The 23914-nt window shown below is 48.7% G+C and overlaps 1 protein-coding gene across 1 annotated transcript; it reads right to left on the minus strand.

The window, feature by feature from the left end:
• Positions 1-18932, minus strand: MAP1LC3A (microtubule associated protein 1 light chain 3 alpha). Its single transcript, XM_075058663.1, has 4 exons — positions 18774-18932; positions 8109-8164; positions 1789-1895; positions 1-1251 (listed from the first exon to the last, which is right to left on the minus strand). The coding sequence occupies exons 1-4, from the start codon at positions 18811-18813 to the stop codon at positions 1089-1091; spliced, it is 366 nt and encodes a 121-aa protein (XP_074914764.1). The 5' UTR covers positions 18814-18932; the 3' UTR covers positions 1-1088.
• Positions 18933-23914: the final 4982 nt, after the last annotated feature.

Here is a 23914-nt window from a genome sequence, read left to right on the forward strand (position 1 = left end):
TCCTACAAGACACGACTTGAATTTATGTTTATTTTTTATATATATATATTTATATATATATACCTTTGTATAGATTAAACTGGGTGGGATTTTATCATATACATTTTTTTGGTATAATACATGAGAAACAGGAACATAGCAAATATAAATCAGTACATTCCTTGAGTGAACTCTTTGCCACACTGAGACTGAAAAATAGCATGCAGTGGGGAGACAGAGAGAAGGGAAATCAATTTTATTTTTAAAAAAAAGAGAAACAAAGACAATCTAGGTACAACTGTCAACAGAAAAGCAGCACTATATATGGCAAACCTGTATAAATTAAAAGTAAATTCCACTCTGACATCTACTACGCTTTAAAGTGCAATGAAGCCCGATTTATTTACCTACAGAACACAGAAAAGATTACCCCCTCTCCCCATTCCAATCTATCCCTAAAAAAAAATAAAACCAAACAAAAAAAACAATAAAATAAATCTAAAGGATATACATTATCCACAGTCCTACAGAGACGCCTACATCTACTCAGTAGCACCAAGAATCTGATATGGGTGTAATTAAAATCAATTAAAACTCGGGAGCAATGGTAGCATCTGTTTGCTGCTTTTGCAGACCTCCTGCCCTTTATTAGTGTCTCGGAGGAGAGGCAGCTCTCCCTGTGCTGAAAGTGAAGGCGACAGTGTCCTGTCCTCTCTCCATCACCAGCCGAACTGTTTTGGCAGCAGGCTACAAACACGTGCACACACACAGACACAGCACAGTGAGAGCAGCTGAAGGTTACACGAAGGGGGTGGGATGGGATGGGAAGCCGAGGCCCCACGTGTGCGCGTGGGTGTCTGTACGTACGTGCGCACGTGGGTGCGTGTGTGTGGAGGGAGCAGGACTAATCTACACAGAGGTGAAGGGCTGCAGGAGTCCAACACAAGCCATGAGCCTCTTTGGTGACAGGGTGATGGGAAGGGGAGGGAGGGAGAGAAAGGGAGTCAGCACAGTCCCCCTCTTGGGAGCCTCTGCTTGTGTTGTCTTCCAAGGCCAGGGGCCTGTGTGCCACAGTTCATCCGTCTCCACATGCTACCTCTCAGCAGGCCTCAGTAGCCAAAGGTCTCCTGGGAAGCATAGACCATGTAGAGGAAGCCATCCTCGTCCTTCTCCTGCTCGTAGATCTCCGAGATGGGGGTAGACACACTCACCATGCTGTGCTGGTTCACCAGCAGGAAGAAAGCCTGGGTCGGATTCAGCTGCAAGCGACGCCTGTAGGGGCAAGGGCAGGAGGGCCTGGGTCATCCCACCTGGGTAGGCACCATGACAGCAAGTTCCACCTCCCCCCAGCAATGCTGTTCACGTGGGGCCAGGCCTGCACAGCTACGACCTCCTCCCACACGCTCAGGACATGGCGTCTATAAGCCCAGCTGAGCTGCTTGGGGCTCCAAGGCCTCCTGAGTCAGGACTTTGCAAAGCCCCTTTCTCCAAGTGCTGCTGGCAAGGGGAAAGCAGAGGGGCCTCTTCCATCTGAGCTGAAGGATAAAAGAAGGGGATTGGAGTGCCCCTCATCAGCTCATGGAATGTCCCTATGAGGAAAAGGTCACAGTCCTTCAACAGGTGCTAAGAACCTGCCTCCCCTCAGCTCTCCCAACAGTCTGTACCACAACACAGGAATGCTGGGGTTGTCATGTTCCCATCCCCACCCTCAGCAGCTGCCTCTGCCTCATCCTCACCCCACCACTCTGTGTTCAGGGCCTGTGCGTGAGAACAGGTTCACAGCATGCCAGTTGGGGCCACCCCACTCACCGGATTATTTTGACCAATTCACTCATGTTGACATGGTCTGGGACAAGGAACTTGGTCTTGTCCAGCACTGGTAGCTGTTTCTCCCCTTTATAGCGTTCAATGATGACCTGGGGAGAAAGTCAATGGTAGGGTTAGCCACAGTTTACAGTGCCAAGCACTGGCCTCAAGGTCAAACACATATCAAAGTAGCACAAGTGGAAAAGTTGAGGTAGGGCCCCACCTTGCTTCACCCTCACAGGAAAACAAAAAAAAGGCCATAGGCAGTGACCATCAGGTTGGCTGTAGACAGCTCTTCAGCAAAGAGTCATCTGTCTGCCTGAGCCAGACGGTGCAAAGCATCCAAGATAAGTGAATTAAAGCATCAATTGCTCTGGCTGGCTGAGAAACAGTAGGCATTAGCGGATTGATTTAGCTACCGTCCTTGGCATGCAGGAGAACCGGAAGAAGAGTGAAGTGTATTTTAACATCACTTTCAGACTGACCAAAACCACGGGTTTTGCTGGTTTGAGCTAAGGACTGCAGTCATGGTGCACAGCAAGAGACATTTTCCTTTGCCTTTCTGCCACAACTCTGGGCTGCTGCCATTCAGCATCACCCTGCTTGCTCAGGAAGAGCTGCAGATATTCCAACAAGCAGCTTTCAGAAATCACTGCGAAGCCACCCAAGGCATTCCTTCAGAAAGGGGAAGTTTGGATTTCACCAGTCTCCTACTCCTCATGTTAACACTGAGACACACTGACTCCAAAAAGGATCAGAAACCCATAGTCACTTCTCCCGTGTGCCACCACAACTGTGCGGTGAGATTCCAGGGCACTTCAGCACAGTGCCACCACAGGGTCAGCCTAACCTGCTCTCCCCTGCAAGAGGTCCTGCTTGGGAAAGCTCTTACCACACCTACATTCTGAAATGGCTAAACAATAATTTCTGTTCCGTTTTCCTGCTATTATAATTAATGAATTTCTTCTGTTAAGGAGTGTCTGCTGACAACTACAACTGCTATTCTAAACCAGCTTGGAAATGTACTATTTGTATTCTAAGAAACAAGGTGGTAGGCATTTAAAATAAGTAATGATATTACTGATAAAGCTCAATACATTCCCATTACAGTGATACTCTGACTCTCGCATCTCTCCAGTACCTAGCTGTATTCTTCACAGAAAGACACTTGTATACCAATCAGTTCACTGTCGTTTCCGAGTTGAGACTGAACATAATTTTTCACTATAAGGCAAGGAGTTCCCATAAATAATTTTCCCAGGTCTTTTCCAAAAATACACAGGAGACTGCAAATGCCTTTGGACAGTGGAAGGATGGAGCAGCCTGCAGAGATTAGGAACCCCAGAAGATGGCTCTGTGGAGCCAAAAGGATCAGGCAAACCTCTGGGAACATTGATTTGCCTTTCCCTTAATCATTTGTTGACACACAAGCCTCTATCAGCAGCAGCAATGTATGTCCTGCTGCCTGCCCACACCAAAGCCAAATCAGACACTCTGGTTGGGATGATGTGATATCACCAGTGAGCTGGGAATGTCTGATGAGCTCCCCAGACTGCAGGGCTTATCTCAAGGCCCACCAGGATGGGCCAAGCTATGCTGCAGGCAGTTCCCAGATGAGCGAGTTGTGCGAGGCACCTTGGTGACAGCCCTGCACCTAAATGCCCTCTGAAGAGCCCATCCTGGACAAAGCTCATACAAGGGGAACCTAGGAGCCCAAGGGCTGGACAAGCAGCATATGAAGGCCCCCACGAGTCCACCAATGTATTCTCACATTGGCTAAGTCTCCTCTTGATACTGAGCAAGCGTGCCAGAGAAAAAGACCAGGGAAAGCCAGATAATGCTCCTTTGGCCCCTTTTGCAAGATGGGGACCTGATGAAAGAACAATTTTCTGCAGCAGATCAAATCATGGATCAGGATGCCCCCTACCAACCTGCTAACATCCCTTCCTCCCTCCAGGAGGACAGAGGAAGTACAAAGACAAGCAGAGCCATCCTGCTGTATTTGAGTCTTACTTGGACAGATGAGTATTTTGACTATAGGGAGATGAATAGTCTCAAGGGGCTGGCCACTGTGAAACACAGAGGCAACAGCAGGACCTTGAGTTTTTACCAGTAGTTTGCACAAAGGAGCAGCTACGTAGGAACTGTTTGTGCATATACCTTCACATGCAGAGAAGGCCCTGTACACCTGGGCTATGCCTCATTTCTCACATCTAGCAGGAACGGAGGCAGACATCTCTAATTACCAGCCAGTTCCATTCCACAAAAAAAGCCTCTGAATTAATCCAAGAATGGGCCGAGAAGGTTGTCCTGGCTGTTAAAGCAGCAGCTGCCTTGTGCCCTGAGCAGACAGAGGGCCTGTCATGTAGAACAGCTCCAAGAGTTTCTGTTTCCAGAACATGAGCTGCTATTTGGGTAACCCAGCTATGGGAACAGGTGGCCAATGGACAAAACATTCTTGTCTAGCTTTGGAGGGAAATGCATGATCAAATGCTAATATTACATCCCTGCGGCCACAGGGCTGGTATACAAAGCCACCTCCCCTCCCATATCCTTTTCCAAGCTGCTGCCTCAGGCCAGGGGGTTCCTCAGTGTGGGACACCTGCTCTTCCAGTGGGAACCCACCACAGATCTCACTGCAGAAATAACATGAGCTGGGCACAGGTGGAAAGGCTTAGGGCAGAGCCTGGGGTCCCAGTTCCATCACAGAGCGGGCTTAGGCAGCATTTATAAACTAAACCCTTGTTCTGAGGCCAGTCTGAAGAGGTGGAAAGGGATTTTGGTAGGGAATGGGGCCAGATCTGGCAGCCTGACAGAGGCGAGACTGCCACTGCTCCATGCCCTCAGGTCCAACCAGCAGCAAGGCTGAGAATGTATTCCCAGCAGGCACACACACACACAAATGTGTATATGTAACATATACATACCTATATACACGGCCAGCCACAGAGATCAACACAGACATGCAGAGCACTCACACACAGCACCAACAGCCTCATCCTGACCCCCTCTGGCTAACAGGGTGGAAGTCCTTTAGTGTGAATATATACAGTAACCCCCCTCAGTCCAAAAGGTGCTCTGGTGTTGATCCATCTTGAGCCTCGTCAGCCTTGGACACTGGGTCTGCAGCTCCCCAAAACAGCTCTCGTAGGAGCCCAGAGAAGGTTGTTACTTCCTCCAAGTCAGTAATTTGGGTTTCTGTCCACCATTGTGCCGGGGCAGGGCATTATTTGGGCTCCTTCACCCACCATAGCCTCTCTGTGCTCCTCAGAGGGTGTGCAGATGAGCTTTTTATCACAGAACCTAACAGAGACCTTGCTGCATGGCCCAAACACACCTTCACCCTTCCCTATCAGCATGAGAGGTGACTCTCTCCTAACTCACCCTCTGCAGCACTATAGCCTGTGACACACTAGGCCTCACTGAATTTAGCACTACAGTGCTTTGGGAAATGGTTTGCTCCTGTTGCTGCCCAGCACAAGCTGTTCTCCTGTGACTTTAGACTCTCCAAGGCTCACCGGAGCTGACTTAAAGCTTGTAGCTGCTCCTCAACAGGCCCCAGTTCAATGGGCTCCAGAAAGAGAGCACTGGAGCTGACAGCAGGCAAGTGCGATGGGCAGGCATAAACTTGGTCTATCCTCTAACAGGGCAGAAGATGATTTCTAAAGCACCTGCTCAGGCTGTGGATGGAGGTCCCAGAGAGAAGGCAGGAAGCTCTCTGCTTGCTCTGACCGCCCGAGGAAGAGCCGCCTTGCAGCTGCCTGCAAGGGCTAACCTAAGCGTGAGCAGTATCTCACTGCCAATGCAACCAAGCCCTTCTCCATAAGAGCTGTGTGTTCCTGTGGTCAGCACTTTTTACCATGGAAGTGCAGCCAGATTTGGGGAACGCAGAGACAGCAAAGGAGCCCCTGGCATGAGGCAGATAAGGAAACACTGGGGAACCCCTAGCTCCTGCCTATCTCTTTAGTACATGTGCCAGTGAGGCATCCTGGGCTGTGATTTCCCTTCAAACAGAAGCAGATAACTCCACGCCTCAGGCAGAGTCCAGGTTATCTACTGCTTTGTCTCCACTGCTCAGACAGACACAGCTCTCTCCCCATGCAGTCCCCCCATGTGTATGTGGCACAGTCCCTTCCTCAGCCTCCTCTGGAAGTACCCTCATGGAAACAGGAGAGAAATGCCTTTCCCTGGGCACAGGCACAAAGCCAGGCCATGCACTCTGCAAATCCTCCTGGACCTCTGTCAAAGCAAAATGGGACCAGCCCAAGGGCTCCAAGTGGAAACTGGAGATGCAAGAAGAGGGCAGCTGCTGCCAGCCATAAGGGTGTAACCTGGGCCATCTTCTCCCTAACTCCCCCTGGGCTGTGGGCTCAAACCCCTTTGCTAATTCCAGGTGCCTCACCAGGGAAGCCAGTCACTTGGCAAACACAGCTCCTGCCTTTCACAGAAGACCAAGACCTTCCTGCAGCCAATTTGCCTGCACTGGACTGCTCAGACCCACAGGTATCCCCCACACCATGCTCCATTTTGCAGTACAAGGCTTTGCTCACAGCCCTAGCACTGAAAGCTACATACAGTGACTTACAGGAACTTCGCTGTGTAAAAGAGAAGAGACAGCATCAAACTTGGTGTCAGGGTCTACTCAGGACCAGGCCTTTAGAGATACCAATGACACAAACACAGCTGGACTCCCCAAGGCCTTCAACACCCTTCTCTCCTGATTTTTTTACTGCTCCAGCAAAACTTGCAGCTAAATGTATCCTCCCCTGTCACATCAGTCAGCCGAGGAAAGCAAAGCAGCTGGGCGTTTAGCAGAGTCCCTCATCCTCCCACAATGCTGGCACTCAGGACACTATCAAGGACAATAAGGCACGGAACAAAGAGGTCACTGGAGCAGGTGTGGGAGGGCTCAGGTGTCTGCCATGGCCAAACCTCCCCATGCACACACAACTCCCCAGACAACCATACCAGTGGCCAGGCCCTGATGACACAGAAGCCTTCTCCTGGGGCACACGGTGTTTGACCCCAACACAAAGAGCACTCCAGCCATGGAAGCGCTCCCACCACGTTTCAGTAATGCTGGTAAAACTCTGCATGTGGATACAGAGCTCTGGCTCCTTCTGTTCACTTCCCAGGCAACGCATTTGTGTACAGGCACTTGATTAGGCATGTGTGTACATTTTATGTACAACTTATTTCTAGCCTGTCCTTATTGCTAGAGTGTTAAGGCATTGTAATTAGCTCTGCCACAGCTCTGGAGAAATGCAGAGCCAGCCTAATGCCATGAAAACCATGTTAAAAGCAGTGGTCAATAAATGTGTAGATGATATGGCATACTGGTATTCAGCATGCTGCAAAGGGCAAGTCCTGCTCTGCTGAGCTGACAACACATGGATACCACAGTGGTGGTGGAACAGAAGGAAGAGAATTATTTTTGCTAGAAGGTGCTATACTAAAAATTAAAAGAAGAGTGAGGCAGGAATGGACTAGTGTGTGCCAAAAGCAGTTTGAAACGTTAAGCCCTGAAGGCTAAATACTGAGAGATTGTACGCAATTTTAAGACAATGCTGATGTTCAATACTGAGAGCGAGTTGAACTAGGAACATGTCCCATTTTTCGGTCATACATGCTATGGTATTGCAAATACTAACTCGAGCAAGCCCTGAGTATGTTATTTCTGTAAGTTCTCCATCTTAGGAAGAGAAGCAAATACTCAGCTAGGATATCAAAAGCACACTCATAGCCAAAGAGCAAGACAGCATATTAGGTCTGACATGGGCAGGAAGAACTGGAGGCAACTCATGGCGTCTTACCTACACATGTCAACAACAGGTGCTGGGAAAGCACAGAGCGGGTGTGACTGTTTGGCTGCATTATGAATTATCCTAACAGAGTCTTTTTGCTTTCAATACAGCAAAGATCATCTCACACATCTTTCTCTGGGCAGATGTAGAGAAATCCTTACCAGGTTATCCAGGAAAAATCAGGTAGCTACTCTAACAACAACAACAACAACAACAACAAGAAGGCCATTTCAGAGTTTTCTCCTGCTGCACTAGCCCGGAAGTAGATTTGAGATCAAATCAGTTCCTTGCCTCTAGGGCAGGCATGAAGCTTAAGAGAAAAACTGTATTTTGCACTGCTGAGAATGTTGTCTACTACCGAGCAGCTGGCATGCACAAGGCACTGGAGTCTCATGGAGAGTGTCCTGTGTTGATTCTGGGGAGCAAAGTTTTGTAACCTCCACAGCTGGCTGGTGGAGGCTAGCACAGAGGGGTCATGAGAACAAAGTCTAATGCAGAACAGCAAGAATGATAACTTACCGGGATTTTGTTTGGATGCTGCTCTCGGATCTGCTGTACTTCTTTACAACGATCCGCTGGAAAGAAAGAAGTAAAGAAATGAAGTTAGAAACATCTGGCTATGCTAGCTCAGGCAAAAACAAGGTAATCACCCTGCAAGCCACAAACTCACAAAGAGGAACATGGCAAAAGAAATGCAAATTCTGTTCATCAGGCCTTTTCTGAACATTTTGCAGCAGTGAGAAGGCCAGCCAGATGTCGGCTTCAGGGATCAGCCCTTCATGGCTTCCTACCACCTCAATCACCCCCCAAGGCAGGGACATGCTACCCTGCCCGGTAAAACTGGGCAACAACATAGAAACCAAATAACTTAAATGAGACCATAAAGATTAGAAAACTGTATTCCTAAATCTACCTTAAGAAAATGCAGCTCATGACCATCAGTGCTGGGCAGCAGCACAGCGTTAGGGTCTCAGCTCTAGAAGTTCAGGATCTTTGTGTCTCCTGGCTGCTTCCCCAGAGGAGATGATTCTCCAGCTGGGGCTGGGTTTTAGCCATTTCCTTCTGCCTGTTGCACACTTCCAAACATTATTAGGCACAGTGCCTCAGTCCAAAAGAGATACACCTTGCCAAGGAGGACTCCTTCACTATTATAGATCTACATAGTAGCTACAACAGCTATTGGCCTGACAGAAAGCATTTCTAGACCTGTCGTGGAAACAGGAAGAAAAACTTAAGCAAGGAGATGACCCACGTACTAAAAGTTTTTTTCTACAGTTGTTCTCACATTTTCTAACCCATTTTCCTCCAGAGTTCACGTGGAGTGTCACTCACACACACAACAGGCAGCACATAAAAGCTGGTATGCTCTTCGAGCTTACAGGAGAATTTCAATGCCCCCTCACTGCTTTACCAGAGGGCTCTCCACTTTTCACAGTTCAAAGCAGCAGAACAGAGGGGAAGAAGCCGTACCAGGGCCAGGTATGGCTCCGTGCATGTTCCTCCTGGGACGCTACAGACCTTAGCTCCTCCTTGCATTACCATTACTCTAGGAAGTGATTCGCAACCTACAATGGCTCCTCTGAAGTGCCCAGGGGAAGCAGTTTCATGGATCACAGAGGGTAAGCTGGGAAGTGAAGGCCAGCGACTAAGGACTGCCTAGAAATGCAAGATCTGGGTATCACAGGATCTGTCATGGGATCATCCTGCCACACACACAGTTGCTGGTGCAGCACCTGCTTCAAGCCTGACTCCCCTTACCTGCTTCACACAGCCCCAGTTTCTCGACCCAGCAGGATCATACAGGGCAGGATAAGTGCATGTGTCTGAATGTGTTTTCTCCCCGCAAACGTTGAGTATTTCCCCTCTAACCACTCAGTAAAACCTTATTGCTTATAAATTGAATTTGGCTAGATGCTACTTCAGGAAAAGACCGGAGTTTCTTTAGAGGCCACAAGAGTACAAAATCACTGGATCACAGAAGCTTTTGAGTACCATTTCTGTCTCCTCTGAGAGGAAAATATCCCTCTGCTAGGAATTGCTAGACCTTTCTTCTCTAGGACTCCATGGGCTAGCAAGACAGAGCAAGATTATTTGGATTTAATGGAAAATTCAGGCATGATTGTTTTGGGTTTTATGACTGAAGATGTGGTTCTTCATGTTTCCTTTTCACCCTATTCAATGCTCCAGGGCATGTGATACAATTGTGATACAATTTTCCCCTGAGGTCCCAATCAGCAAGGAGTTATGCAGACATCAGCACTGCACGTGACACTAGTGCAGCAATGCCTCTTCAGGAATGCTGAAGGACACGGTGACAAAAAGCACCCAGCACACAAGCACCCAATGCATAGCATCCAACTTGAGCAGCCAGCCAGAAGCGCATGCCCAACCTTCTGCAGAGCTCCACTCCCACATGCTCATGGTGTACAAGCTTCAGCAGGTCAGAGCATCTGAAAGGCTGGAGATCCAGAGCAAGACAACACTTATTGGCATAAGTATTTTAGGCAGCTTGACTGCAGTCAACTCAGGCTTGCTGGGTATTAACAGACCCTGCAGAAAGCTGTGTCCTCATGGCTGGCTAGTTTTTCCAGCTTCAGTATCTACCCTATCCTGCATGTCTCTCCATACTATCATATGGCCATGTGGATGAACTTCCTAGACATCATGCATTTCCCTGTAGGGTCACAGAACTGTTTGCACAGGAAGCCCTAGCAATGCAGGTAATTATGAGACAGGTCTAGAGAAGCAATTTGCCAAAGGCAAATTTGCAGCCTTTGCATGTTATCATGGTTAGCAATGTAGATAATCTCAGAGCATCCAACTAGTCTAGGTTGCATGTGCCAATGGGCAACTACATGCCCGATACCCCTTCTTGCTCCCTGGAAGCATCGCCAACTCCAGCACAAGGCTGGCAGCCATCATCACCTTTGCTTCCACAGAGGAGCCAGAGGTGCTCCCTGCCCATCACACTGAAAAAGATACCACACAGAGAATAAAACGCTACATCATCCATCCAGCTACACGCCAGCATCTCAGGATCCCACCCCTGAAACCACAGTCCTTTGTCTCCCGAGGGCTGCAGACTGCAGGTGCCTTGGACAGAGGCAGGCCAGGCTGCTGCTGCAGGATGTTTCTTCCAGGTCTTGCTGACTACACACTCAGCAGGAATTAAGGGCATGAGCAGCCACAGGTGGTAAAGCTCTCAACTAGCCTCAGGTCTGCTGTACCATAGTGGCAGCCTCCCTGTCTCACTTTTTAAGACCTGCCATGTGCCCAAGAGCCAGTCGGTCCCTCTGATCAGATGGGCCCAGGGCATTTGCAGCCCTTCTAACCTCAGAGGACCCTGTGGGAGGTGGCTTGATTTGCAGGTTACCGCAATGCAATGACAGTAGGTGCTGCTTTGCTCCAGGGGCTGCTGGATCCCTTCGGCAGGTACGTGTGATTGCAACTACAAGCACCTAAAGCACTGCACTTCGTCCTCTGCCCAGGAGATGCCCATTTCAGAAACTTCATTCAGGAAGGCAACTGGGAGCAACCCCACCTAAGTCGTTCAGGTGCCTGAAGATTCAGGCAGAAGTTTCCAGGACATTTGAAGCTCTGCTAAGAGCACACTCAGTCCCATCCTAGCCTTGGAGATCCAACCAAACAGGCTTGGGAATCAGGAGAAGCTATCCTGCATCAAACCCTGCACAAGGGTAATTTCTGTGCGCACAATAGTTCAGGTGCTAGAGATCTCCTGCTGGAAATAGGTGACGGTCACCCACACCCTCCTCAGCCTGGAGTGGGAGCTAGCAGTTGATCCTGTGTCTCATGAAAGCATCTTCAATATCACACAGCAAGGAATGATTATAAATACCACCTTTAATTTAATGTATATGTAGTCTAATCTAAGTCACAGGAATAAAGATAAAACCACTAAAGGGCACTTCAGAGGGACCAATGGAAATGCCAGCCTAGCACCCAACCTCACACCACCTACGGCACTGCAGACAGGTACGCTCCCTCCACCCTTTCACTAGCAGTGTCTGCACACTCACATTTCATACACAACAGGTCTGATTTTACAAGCCTTGTTCTTCTCCTGCAGCTCTCCCAAACTGTAGCTGTGCTAATTGAGGTTAAGACCTTCCCCTTTTCTGTAGCACCTGGCTATTGTAAAGCCTTAGCCCATATGTAAAGTGAACCAGAACTGTTTATACAACCCAGTCCTTATCTACTTTTTTTTCTCTGACCCCTCCTCACTGCAAGGAGAAGCAGAACACCACAACCGATTTCAGCAGCTCAGGGACTCCAAGCAAGAGGGGATGAAGGGGCTACAGCCAGCTGCTGTTTTGAAGGAGCTGAGCAAAGATTAACAAACTGCACACAGAGGGAAGAGCACAGTCTCTGCTCCCAGGTGTGGGCACTGCACATCTGCCACGAGGGAAGCCAGTGCCAGGATGTGAGAGCTCAAGATGGCAGCAGGATGAAAACCACACACTTTTTATTGGTTATTCCTAGCAAAATTTGCCTGCTAGGGCCTGCTGAAAGACAGGAATATTTTTGCAGCATTGCATATGCCAGGAAAATTGCCTATTTCTCTTCCAACTGCTGTTTCAACTGTTAAGTAGCAACAGGAAAGCTTGCAAATTGCCCCAAACACCAGAATCTCAGCTGTTTTCTTGACTGAGGTCCTTCTCAAGCTGTTCTCCCAAAGATGTGGGCACATAACATATCCCATGGCAATGCAGGATGAGATCATTATGACAGTTGGGGAGAAGAGTAGAAAATTTTAAGCCAGACTTTCCAAGCATTAACCTTTTTTATCAGCAGTGCCTAGGAACCTTGGCTATGGGAGACAGGTCTCTGCTGTGCTGGGCGCTGTGCAGACACAGAAAGAAAGGACAACCCTGGATGCAAAAGATCTTAATCAGACAAAAGATACAGATGGTGGAACAGAAGGAAAACACATGGCAAGTTCTCCAACAGTGCAGTTGCGTAAGGGACAGCATTTTTCAGGAGACACTAGACAAATGCTGGTCAGGTACTGGTGCTGCCCTGGGGCAGCAGATGGACTCTACAACCAGCCCTACTGCCTGTGACCAACAGGAATGCTGCTAAGAAAATACCATTAAGAAAAAACATGACCTAGAAACGTCATCAATGTGCTACCAGGTCAACAGCTCCTGAGCTGAGCAAGAGCTGCGTGTAGAAAGCAAAGCAGAGAGTAGAAATTCAGCCGTGAGCTACTGCCTCTCCCTGTGGCCCCACATCCCAGCGCTCTGGGTGCAACTGCCCACGGCACGAAGGGAGCGTGCAGACATCCCTGCCACTTGCAGCAGGCTGCCAGCCCTATGGCTTTCTTGCTGCCATCCACAAGACACCCTGTCAGCCAGCTTGGGGGTGGATCTGCCTCAGATCTGAAGCAGATGCAAAAATGAACATGTTTCTTCAAGAAGCTGCTCCGGTCAGTCCCAGAGCAGAGGGTTGCTAGAACATGGTCCTTTCTCCAAGATATTTTCTGCAAGGAGAGGAGGAATTGGATGGTTTGAAATCAGGATGTCTGGGATGAGCTGGCAACTGCTGAAGACACAGGCAAGTTATGCACGTCATTCCAGATGAACGTCAATAAGTATTTTTGTAGTATCACACCACCCTAAGGCAGACACCTCTAACCACCAGGAAATACACCCCTGTGGATGTGTCACAGCTCACACAACAGCTGACCTGACCTGCTCTTGCCCAATGCTGGAGAGCTTGTTCTCAGGCCACTGGCACTGCAGGAGGAGCAAGAGGAGACTCCCACATCCAGGAAAGGAGGGCAAAGCTTGTGAGGCCAGCTGTGCCCTGGAAAGCTGTCGTCACTACTAAGAAAGGGTTATTGTCCCAGGCTACATAGCACAGCAGTGTTGCAGAAACTTGACAGTGATTCTGATCCTTGGTCGTATTTTACTTCTTCTGTCTGCAAAGCTGGGGAGCTCTGGACAGGATGAATGACTCAGGACCAAAACTACACCATTTTAAATTTAACGTCTGATAGAATGTGTGTCTCTGCAACACGGTGTATTATGCCTCATATGCTCCACTCTCACAGGAAGGTATTACCAACATGAACATGGAGCAAGGGATGACTTCTCTGCATGACTATCCATTTCACTGTTACAGCTTCATTACAAGATGTGTGATGTCTGGAAGGATTTTTGAATGCCTAGCTCCTGGAGCCCTGTGACTGTGAAAGAATCTCAGCAGTCTTGTTCATTTGCGTAAGTTCCCAGTCTTCCTGACTCCAGAGTAGAGCCTGAAAATGGATTTTAAAAGACAAACAGGAACCACCTTAATTTTTTTTTAGCAGTTTCAAAACTTAACTGAGTATGATTTTGAGCCTGGCTCCAGGAATGAGTATTTGTCTCTGGCAAGTCCACAATAAGGGCTCAGCTCGTGACCAAGCAGAGCCACACAACAACTGTGAAGTCTAAATTCATGTCAAGACACTTGTTCTCTGGTTGCACAGTACCATGTCCCCCCTGCTGTGGGCCATGCAGGATGAGCATCATTGATGACCTCCATCATTCAAACAGCTTAAAACAGGGTTTCCAATTCACTACACCTCCTGAGCATGGGGGTCAAATGGGCAATACCTTCTGTGCCATGTTTGGATGGCATACAGAGTATTTACATCAGACTTCCAGATAAGGAACTGTTTTTTTTCTCAACATTTAATCAGTTTCACTAGCCTTGGAAAAAGAACAGCAAGGTCCCTCCACAGGAGCAGTCAGGAGGCTGTCCTCTGAAAGGGCTTCCCTCTAGCTTTTGTTTGACCTTTTCTTCTGTCTTGACAACCTTCACAATTATAAGCCTCCAAGAGAGCAGGAATGCACTCAAATTTCTCAGAACTACTCAGGACACTTCAAATCGCTCAAACAAAGAACTGGCACTCCTGACAGAACTGTGTTTTAATGTAGAACAACACACACATGCATGCACAAAGAGACTTTGCACAGTCCGGGTCATTGCTGTGTACGTATCTGTGAACATATTTGTGCACAAACAAGCAGGGATTTGCAGGGCCTATTTGGGCGGATGTGCCAGACACAAGAGTCTTGAATTTATTCCTTCGTTTTCTCTTACAGCCTATTTCCAAACTGCCTTCTGAAGACAAAAGGCAGCAAACAACTGCATGACCACAGCCAGAGGTGTTTACACCCTGCAGGTTGAGTGCAGAACATCACACAAGCAGGGTGACACACTGGAAGACCTCCTGAGTGACTCTCCTGACCGTTGATCCCCACTGGGACTGATCAGGGAAGGAACACAGAAGCCAAGGGAGGTGACTTGGCTGTAGCTCATGGCTACTCGATGACGGAGGCAGCAAGAGTCTATCAGTGTCACAGTTCCTAGATTCATCAGTCTCCACCCTTCTGGCTCAAGGGGATATCTGAAGTTTTTGTAGTGAAGAAAGTATTAAGTAAAGAATAAAGGACATACAGGTTTTACTGTTCTTGGCTGCCAGTCAGGACCTTTTGTTATATAAAAGAATAACAATAAAAAAATCAATATTTGTGGTCTACATGTCTAGCTGGCCTTTGTTCTGGATGTTTGTTCAGTTCTTCTTGTACCAATATTTTCTTCAATGCTGATCATTAACCCCACATCAAATCATGTCACAGAACGTCCTTGGTAATTAGTACAACTAGACACAGGCAGCTAAGCACCAACTTGCAACAGCAGCCTCATTTCACGGAATCCCAGCTCTTAAAGCACAACTGCTAGAGCATGAATACTCCGAGCACAGAGTATGAGGACAAGCTGACTCACTAATCAACCTCAGATCAAGACCGAGATGCTTTTCCAAGTCCCCAACAAGCAAAACCATTACAAGCACAGGATGGTGGATGAGACAGACAATTCATCCACTGTTGGTCTTTCAACTGGTACAAGTACAGCTGGCTTATGCTAGATGAGTCCCTAGAGAAGGCAATGCTTCACTTTTTCCCAGAGCCAAGAGGAGAAGGTACTCAGCTCCACACACTGCCTTTATCTACCACTGCCTTTTCTCTAAAGAGAAGTGGCTTCCCAGAACTAAAGGCAGATCTCCCAGAGGACTGAACCCAGGATGGGAATACTCAGTCCATAGAGGCTGAGGCCAAACCTCTATCTATGTTTGTCACCTAGCCAGGGGCTCCAGCTGACCCATCAAGACACACATGTATGTGTCTTACTGTGAAGTGCCTCCATTTCGGCAGGACGCTGGGGCACGAGGCCAACTTACTTGCAGTTAGCCGACCAGTCTAGGTTTAAGGTCCACGGCTGTAACCACACTGGTTATGTACTGCATTGAAAACAAAGCTTGAAGCCCGTTGGCAGCCTTGCAACAGCAGACCAGCCAATTCAAAACAACCACTTCAAGAACAGTGGGAGGTGCGAGCTCTACCCAATACTCTGAAGGACTCGCCCTCTTTAGGGAAATGCGACGGTGTCATCAGGCTGCTGCATGCTCTCACCACCAGCCAGGACACCCTGTTCCTTTAACACAGACCACAGCTTTGTTCTGTTCTGGGAATTGTTTTGGACTCCTACAATGGATCTGACTTACACAGAAGACAGCCATCTCAGCATCTACAGTCAGGTTCAGCACATGAAAGCAGACAGTTACTGTCAGATTTTACCCCCATGCACCCAAACCAAAGATGCTTTGCTGCAGATGTGCCAAGGACCAGACCAAGTCACAGAGCATCACCCTCTTCTCTCACCACTAATGGCTCATCAAATCATCGGAGAAGTCAGCGCTTGGTGCCCTCAGCACACCTTGGCTCAAACCCCTGGCATTTCCCAGCCAGTCCCTTTCTAAAGTCCTCAACGATGATGAACAGAAATCCAGAAATTTTATTCAGGATAGACGAAGACAAAGCAGATGATCAAGAAGAAGAAATTAATGGAGAAACAAATCTAAAAAATACAAGAAGGGGGAAAAGATGCATTGTCAAAAGCAGACTCTTTAGCACGGGGTGGCAGACCAAGACCTAAGCAAGCCACTTGCCGTGAAACTGGAGCCTGGGTGCCTTTTGTAAACAGTCATATTCCTGACTCTGCCTTTTCTCTGTTTTTTTGGAACCATTCCACTTCTATAAAGTTTTGAAGCCTTAAAAGTTAAGCCATTCTGAGGGTACAGTGTCACTGGTGATGTTTTCCATCAGCCCTCTCCAACTGCATTATAAACAATCGCTTCCTGCTCCTGTTGTGTAATGATTCAAAGACGAAAACAAGCTGTATTTACTTTCTCCAACCGAGCAATTCCAGCCCTGACCCAAAGCAACGGAGTGGGCTGCCAGGCCTCCTCCTCCTCCTCCTCCTCCTTCCCCTCCTCCTGGCTGAGCTCTGCAGACCAGTCAGCTGAGAGAGCAAAAGGGCAGAGGAAAGTCCACAGAAACAAGAAGCACTTGCAGTTGCCAGCACCCAACTCCCCCCCCGCCCCCCCCTTTCCCTCCTGGGCTATTTTAATCCTGCTTTCTTTCAACTACTCTGAGCCTCGGATTTTGTTTTCCTTCTGGCTCATACAAAGTCTGAGTGATCTGCAAAGGCAAACCAGACTCCTCCCGACCATAATAAGCTGATTCTCACCAATTTAACAGTAGGTAGTTACTAAGGGTTTGATTTAGGACTTTACTGCTTTTAATATGTAGCTTAGGAGAACACAGCAGGGTCCCAAGGAAGTATCCCAGGCTTCATTTTATTCTTGTTTGTGCACGTTCACTTGGCTTGGTCGCTGTGGCAGGAGAAGCCTGGGTAAGCATTCAAGGCCAGAAGGGTTGCACCAATAAATTACCAAATATTTACAGTTTCCAAGAGAGCAGCGAGGGGTTGAATCAGCAGTTCAGTAGGAAAAAGCTCAAATTTTAAAACTCACATAGGAAACACACCCTCACCTGCATCTGGACGGTATCTGACACAAAATGAGGCCTCGTTTGGCATGAATACATCGATTTCAGCATTAGTCAAGCAGTAAAGCTCAACTGATACCCCCCTTGGGATGTAACCTGCCAGAAACATGCACCTTTCCCAATGCCAGCTGGCAAAGGTCAAGAGAAGCAGCAGTTGATGTTTCACCTGATTTCACTATCAGGTCTGGCAATCAAATCTGGTACCTTCTATGGTCACCTCCTTGTCATTTGAGTTTTCCCCCCACATACATTTAACAAAGGGACGGGTATGACGTGAGCATTAACTCTTCTGGGTCTCAGGGACAATTAGAGAGGGTGTATCAAATTCTTGGAACAACTACTACTCTAATACTAACTAGATGGGGAGCATGGAAGGTAGTTTTTGAGGAGGGCGTTGTGCTCTGACACCCAAAAGCGTCAAGACTGGACCCAGGGCAAGAGTGAAACAAGAACATTTACCTCTTGGCTACTACCCTTGCCCCGTAGATTTCAGAGCCCCCCGCAGTCACCACCTCACCCCAGTCACTCGGATTGATACACAAGATGCGAAACAGGACGGCGACGGTTCAGCAAACACCGCACACGCGTTTCTTGCCCTCAACTATAGCAGCTGCCCTTCCAACCACGCTCGTCCTGAACAAATTCGCTGTTCCACGCTTTATAAAAACCGGAGGCTTGTTGAGCGACCGCCTCCCCTGTCGAGGGGTAACGACCGAAGTTGATACGAAGCAGGCACGAAGTGGGCAGAGACGTACTTTGGTGGAGAGTAACGCTCCGCACGCTTCGGCCGTGAGGCACCGGGGCCGGTGAGGTACCGGGGCCGGCCTGTGCTCGGGAGCACGCCCGCCAAGCAGGCGCAGGGCTCCTGCACACCCGCGGGGAAAGGCTCCAAACGCCCCCCAGCCCGCGACCCCGCCTCCAGCTCTACCGCCTGGTGTCGCGTGTGTCCCCCAGCCCGGGGCCGCTGTCCCCGCCGCACGGCCCGCGACCCGCTGCGGCCCCCGGTGCGGGGGTCGGCGCCCCGCCGCGCTGCCGGCCGGGATGACATCACCGCGCGGCGGCTGCGGCACCGCCGCCCCCCCCCCGATTCCCCTTCCCGCGGCCCGGCTTCTCCCGGCGGAGCCCCACGGCGGCCGAGCCTCCGGTCGCACCGGGGCCGGGGGGGGGGGGCGGGGCAGGGGGGAGTTCGCCCCGAAGGTCAGCGCGGCGGGGAGGGCGCGGGGACTCGCACCCAACCCAGCCCCAGCCCCACCCCCGCCCGGCTCACCGAAGGTGCGGCGCTGCTTGAAGGGGCGGTCCGAGGGCATGGCGGCCGGGGGGCGACGGGCCGGGCCTGGCCGGGCCGAGGCGCGGGTGCCGGCGGGCGGCTCCGTCTGGCGGCGCGGCCTGCGCTGGGGCTGCGGCGGAGCGGGCCGGTGACGTCACCGCGGCACGCCCGGCAGGGGCGGGGCTTGCCTCCCGCGGAGGGGAGGGCGTGGCCAGGCCCCCGGGTGCTCCGGCGGGACGGCGGCCCGGGCGGGAGCGGCCCCGCCGGGAGGGACCGAGCTCTCGGTGGTTCCGCGGGTCACGGCACAGCTCGGGCCCTTCTTCCCCCCCCACCCCGCTCTGACTAGCGGACTGCCAGCAGCAGCAGCCGCCGCCTCTGTGCAAACGCTGCTTCCGAGCGCCGACCGTCGCGCGCGGGGGTCTGGGACGGTTCCCCTCAGAGGGGTGTTCTTCCTCGTCACCAGCACGCAGCGACCGCACCGGGCCGTTGTGCTGCGAACACGAGAGAGAGAGACGTCGCCGTGGCCGGAAAGGCCGTTTCTAGTCCGTAAGGGACGCGATGACAGAGCACGGCTGTTTACCGAGAGGACGGCGCGGTTCCCTCAGAGGCTGGGCCCGAGCGTCAGCAGGTCTCTTGCTTCAGTCAGAGGAGAGCAACCAGAGGGCCTTGTCTGGCGACAGCAGAAGCACAACCTGGGCTGCGATTTTGAGAGGCGCTGGAAGGACGGAGGTGTCAATGACTCCAGCACTCCGGAGATCTCGGCTCAGACGTCTCCCCAGTGTTACCGCTGGCTCCCCTTAGCCAGCACTGGGGGGAGGGAAGCATCCATGGGAGGATGCCAGCTGAGGCGGTTCAGACCATGGGTCCATCTGTGAGCTTCTACAGTCAACAAACCTGCACGTAAACCAGCCTCACCAAGATAATGAGGTATTTGCAATTCCCACGGCTACCTCTATCATTTCTCAACTAATGAGCCTGTTGTTTTCCCTACTGCGTTCAGAGCCTGGATATTTTAAAGACCCCAGCACAACTACAAATAGGGCAGGCTATTTCTGGAGCTACTGTAAATGAATCAAAAAACAACTGCAAACAGAATGTCAGTGTTTCACAAAGAGCCACATTTAATATTCCCCCTCAACGTATGCCGCAATACAAACTGTATTCTGCTGAAGCAATGGTTCATTGTTTACAGTGAATTGGCATGGAACACCAGTGAATGCAAAATGTTAAAGGATTAAGTACAACCTTGGTAAAAAACAGATGTGAAAGATGCATCTATTAAAAAACTGCTCCAATTATTACAAGTGTTGACAGTTAAAATAATCAAATTCTTTTCTCCTTGTAGAGTTTACCCAAGAAAGGAAACAATTACTTTCATGGCTAACATAATGGATTTTCGTTGACCAAGCAGTAGCAGTAGTTAATTAAACACATACTGGTAAGGAAGCGTAAACTCTTTAGATCCACTTTTATAATTAAGATACAGGTAGAGGCATTCATTTCCAATATAGATCCTTTTAATCAGAAAATAGGTAAGGGAAAACAGTAATGTTGAATTAGATGTGGCAAGCTGATCAACTTTACAGACTGCATCCTCAGGCAAAGGATTTTTTATTACCATTGTTATAAAGCATTAACACCGTTTTGATGAGAGGCATGAGGAACTCTTTGGGGCCATAATTCCACAGAAGATTATTCATACACCAAGAGTGGGAGAAAAGACGCTGGTTCATGGAAGCTCTGGAGCTTCTCAGCATGTTAATGTACTTGCAAAAATGGGACATGGATCAAGGAAGTTTTACTTCTAATCCAGCAGAGTATGATTTATACACTTCTTCCTTCAGCCCTTGGCTTTCCTGAAAAATCTTGCGCACACTAATACCTCTCTTGCCTATTCTTACTGATGTCATTGGCAAAACTCCTTATTTAAGGAGGTGCACTTTAAATCCAAAAAACCCCAGAGCAGTCAAAGGTTTAAAGATGGAAGGAACCAGCTCTAACAACCCAGCACCAGCAAGCTGTCCTAGCATGACCTAGATCAACAGCAAGCTTTATGTATAGCATGCCAGCATTCATACAGGGTAAATGCCGCTGATAATAAGCACCCCTGGATGTTTGTGAAACCATGCTAGCGGAGGGAAATCTCCCCGAAGGAATCCTGTCACACTGGTAAAGGAAGTGTGTTTTTGTCAACAGAAATCATGTTGATGCTCAGGCTTCTGCTGACACAGCAGTGTTTGTCAGAGCTCACTGTCCCTGCACACCCCAGCTGCCACAGCTTTTCCTACAGATTATACTGGTTCAAGGAGCTGCTCTAGCTCTACTAACATAAGGCCAGCCTGTATTGGTGTAACTATCTATGCCAGACTTTCATCGCCTTCAGATGTAGCTATACATAACAAAAGTGCTAAGACAAGATCAAACATAAACGTCCTGTATGTAAAGAGGAGCGCTGTACAACCAGAGCTGAGCCATCTCAGGCAGACGAAGAGTTGCTTGGGAGGGTGCTGGAGCAAACACGAGCTGGAGCAACTTAAAAGAGCTGCTGTAAGACCCATAGAAGATGAGTTTCTACAAACCTAGCTTTTGCGGTATTAACACGTTATCACCTCCATTCCTCTGCCAGAGATTTATCTCAAGAGCAGAGTCAGCACAAGAGAGCGCATCCTTCAGCCTCAAGTGCTGCTGTTGACAGCCCACAGCCATACCTCAAACTTCCTTTCCTTAGCGTGTTAATGCATTAGAGTCTGTTTCCCACATCTCAGCAGCAAATGCTTCCTCTGCCTTCAGAGAGGGATCCATGAAAACTGACTTCTCCAAGACAGCAAATTAGGCCAGTCTCCAGCCACCATACAAAGCAGCTCTAAGGCACAGATCGCAAAGGTTATTCCAGCCCTCCTTTGAACCACCTCGTTGTGCTTTCTGGCTAGAAAAAAGGACTAGAACCATAATGCTTATTTTGCCATTCTTCCTCAATTTGACAATAATTTTATCATACGAATGAGTAGGCCCAGACTCAGCAAACACAGGACAATAAGCAGAACTTCATCCCATCTCTTTCTTGACCCTCTTTAAGTTAACTAAGGAAAAGTGAAACCCTCCCCTAACTTGCATACTGAGCAATTGCTTCTGGTCAGATCTCTGTGACTCTCTAATGCTCCTGATCCGAATAAGACACTTATTCTCCACAGTAAGTATCTAAACGGAAATTGTTGTTCTTCAGCTTCATCCAGCCCCCCCCTTTAAAAAAAAAAAAAAAAAAAAAAAAGTGAGTTAACTTTGAATGCTAGTGTAAAGGTAGCACTAGCACGGCACAAGCAAGGCCCTGCCCTGAGCAGATGGATTTGAAAAGCTCCTCCAGACTCCAAAACCAGCTTCTTCAAGACCACTTTATTCAAATTCCTGAGTATATTTCAGGTCAGACTGCTAACAGTCCTTGAAAAAAAACCAAACAAAACCAAAACACTGCCCCCCCCGAATCAACCCCCACCCCCCCTCCAAACCCTCAAACAATCAGCATATAGCAGGAACTCAGTCATTTCACTGCACATTTATGGTCTCAACACAATGCAGAAAATGGGCATGATCTTTGTTTTGCAACAGGGTTATTTATTACAGCTTGTTTAAAGAAAAAAACACCTCAACATTCTCTGTCCCAAAGTCAGATATGACACAAAACCACTGGTAGAACAGCTATCCTAAAGGAAGTGTCCAAAAGAATGCCGGACACTAAAGAAATCCTTCACTGTTCAAAAGAGTAACACTGACACCTACTAGGGAAAGCCAAAATATGTAAGCAGGTCACCACTTCCAAGGAAACGATTTCTCTGCCTATGAACAACAAAAGATAGAAGAAATAACCGAAGTCACATTCTTCTTCTGCCTCGCTTCACTATTCAGCTATTATCCAGAGACTTCAGCTTGCTGGAGATCATTTTTTTGGAGACAGCACTCAATTAAATTATGACAGATCACATGCATTATATAAGCTGCTGTGTATCAGGAACTACTCCAAACACAGAGCATGATTTCAGACCCTATTAATTGGTTTGATGGTGTGGCTTAAACCAAGATTCAGTAATAAAAGGGCCAGTGAATACATACTATGCGAGTTACCTGTCAACTAGGAGATGGATGTTTACATCAGTCACTTCTTGGCACAAAATGCGATCCCAGAGCTACACCAGTTTAGTGTAGTCAGACATATGCTGATGGGAGAAACAGTTCATAAACTAAATAACAGCCAACACTGAGTCACGTTGACAGCTGAGATACCCAAAATACTGCAAAGCACCCTCACCCAGATGCTGCAGGACTGAGCACAGATCTCAAAAAGTATTTCTGAACTTCATGGTCATAAACACTACCTAAAAAATTAGACACAGTCTATAAATTAATGCCCAAGTCTGAACATGCACAGAAAACAAATGCTGAGCATACAGGTTATCTTAGCTGTTTGAGTCACCACACATCCATCCCATCACTTTGTGCTCTGAAATCCAGAAAAGCGTCCAAGTCAGCACTGACATTTTTACTAAAGACTCCAAAACTGCACTGCGGCCAATTGCCTGAAATACTCCCTAACCTGCTGAGATTATCCACAAACTCTTAGTCCGTTCCTCGGTATAGAACTGGACAGGTAGCACATGTTCCTACTACTCCATGTAATTTTGAAAGAGCAAGGCTAAACACGGGTTATTCCCTTCTGCTAGCAGAGATACATGAGTCAGGAGTGATCCCTCACCAGCACAAGAAACAGCATCCCCTAATAAAACTACAGGTATTCAATCAAAGTTCTTTCTTTAATTGCACACTATGTTTCATGCCTGTAGGCTGTGCCTCTTTGCTCAGGTGCACATTGGGAGAAATTCCTTTTCAGGCTGGTAAAACACTTCTATCACAAGCAGTCTGAGGCCAGACATGTGAAGAGGCTGAAGCACAAGCAGGCAGCTACACTACCTGCAAGCCCCCCCTTCTCTGTGGGACAAACGAGACTGGGGAAGGAACCAGGCTCTCTGAACACCACTCCCTGCTGTAGCAGTTAGCTGTATTGAGCTACCTGAGTATGCAACGAAAATGCAGTGCAAGCCAATATGCATCATTTCTGAATCTGGGCTATGGCATTCCGCACATCACTAAGA

The sequence above is a fragment of the Buteo buteo genome, chromosome 2 (genome assembly GCF_964188355.1).
Source record: "Buteo buteo chromosome 2, bButBut1.hap1.1, whole genome shotgun sequence".
In the NCBI taxonomy this organism is placed as follows: domain Eukaryota; kingdom Metazoa; phylum Chordata; class Aves; order Accipitriformes; family Accipitridae; genus Buteo; species Buteo buteo.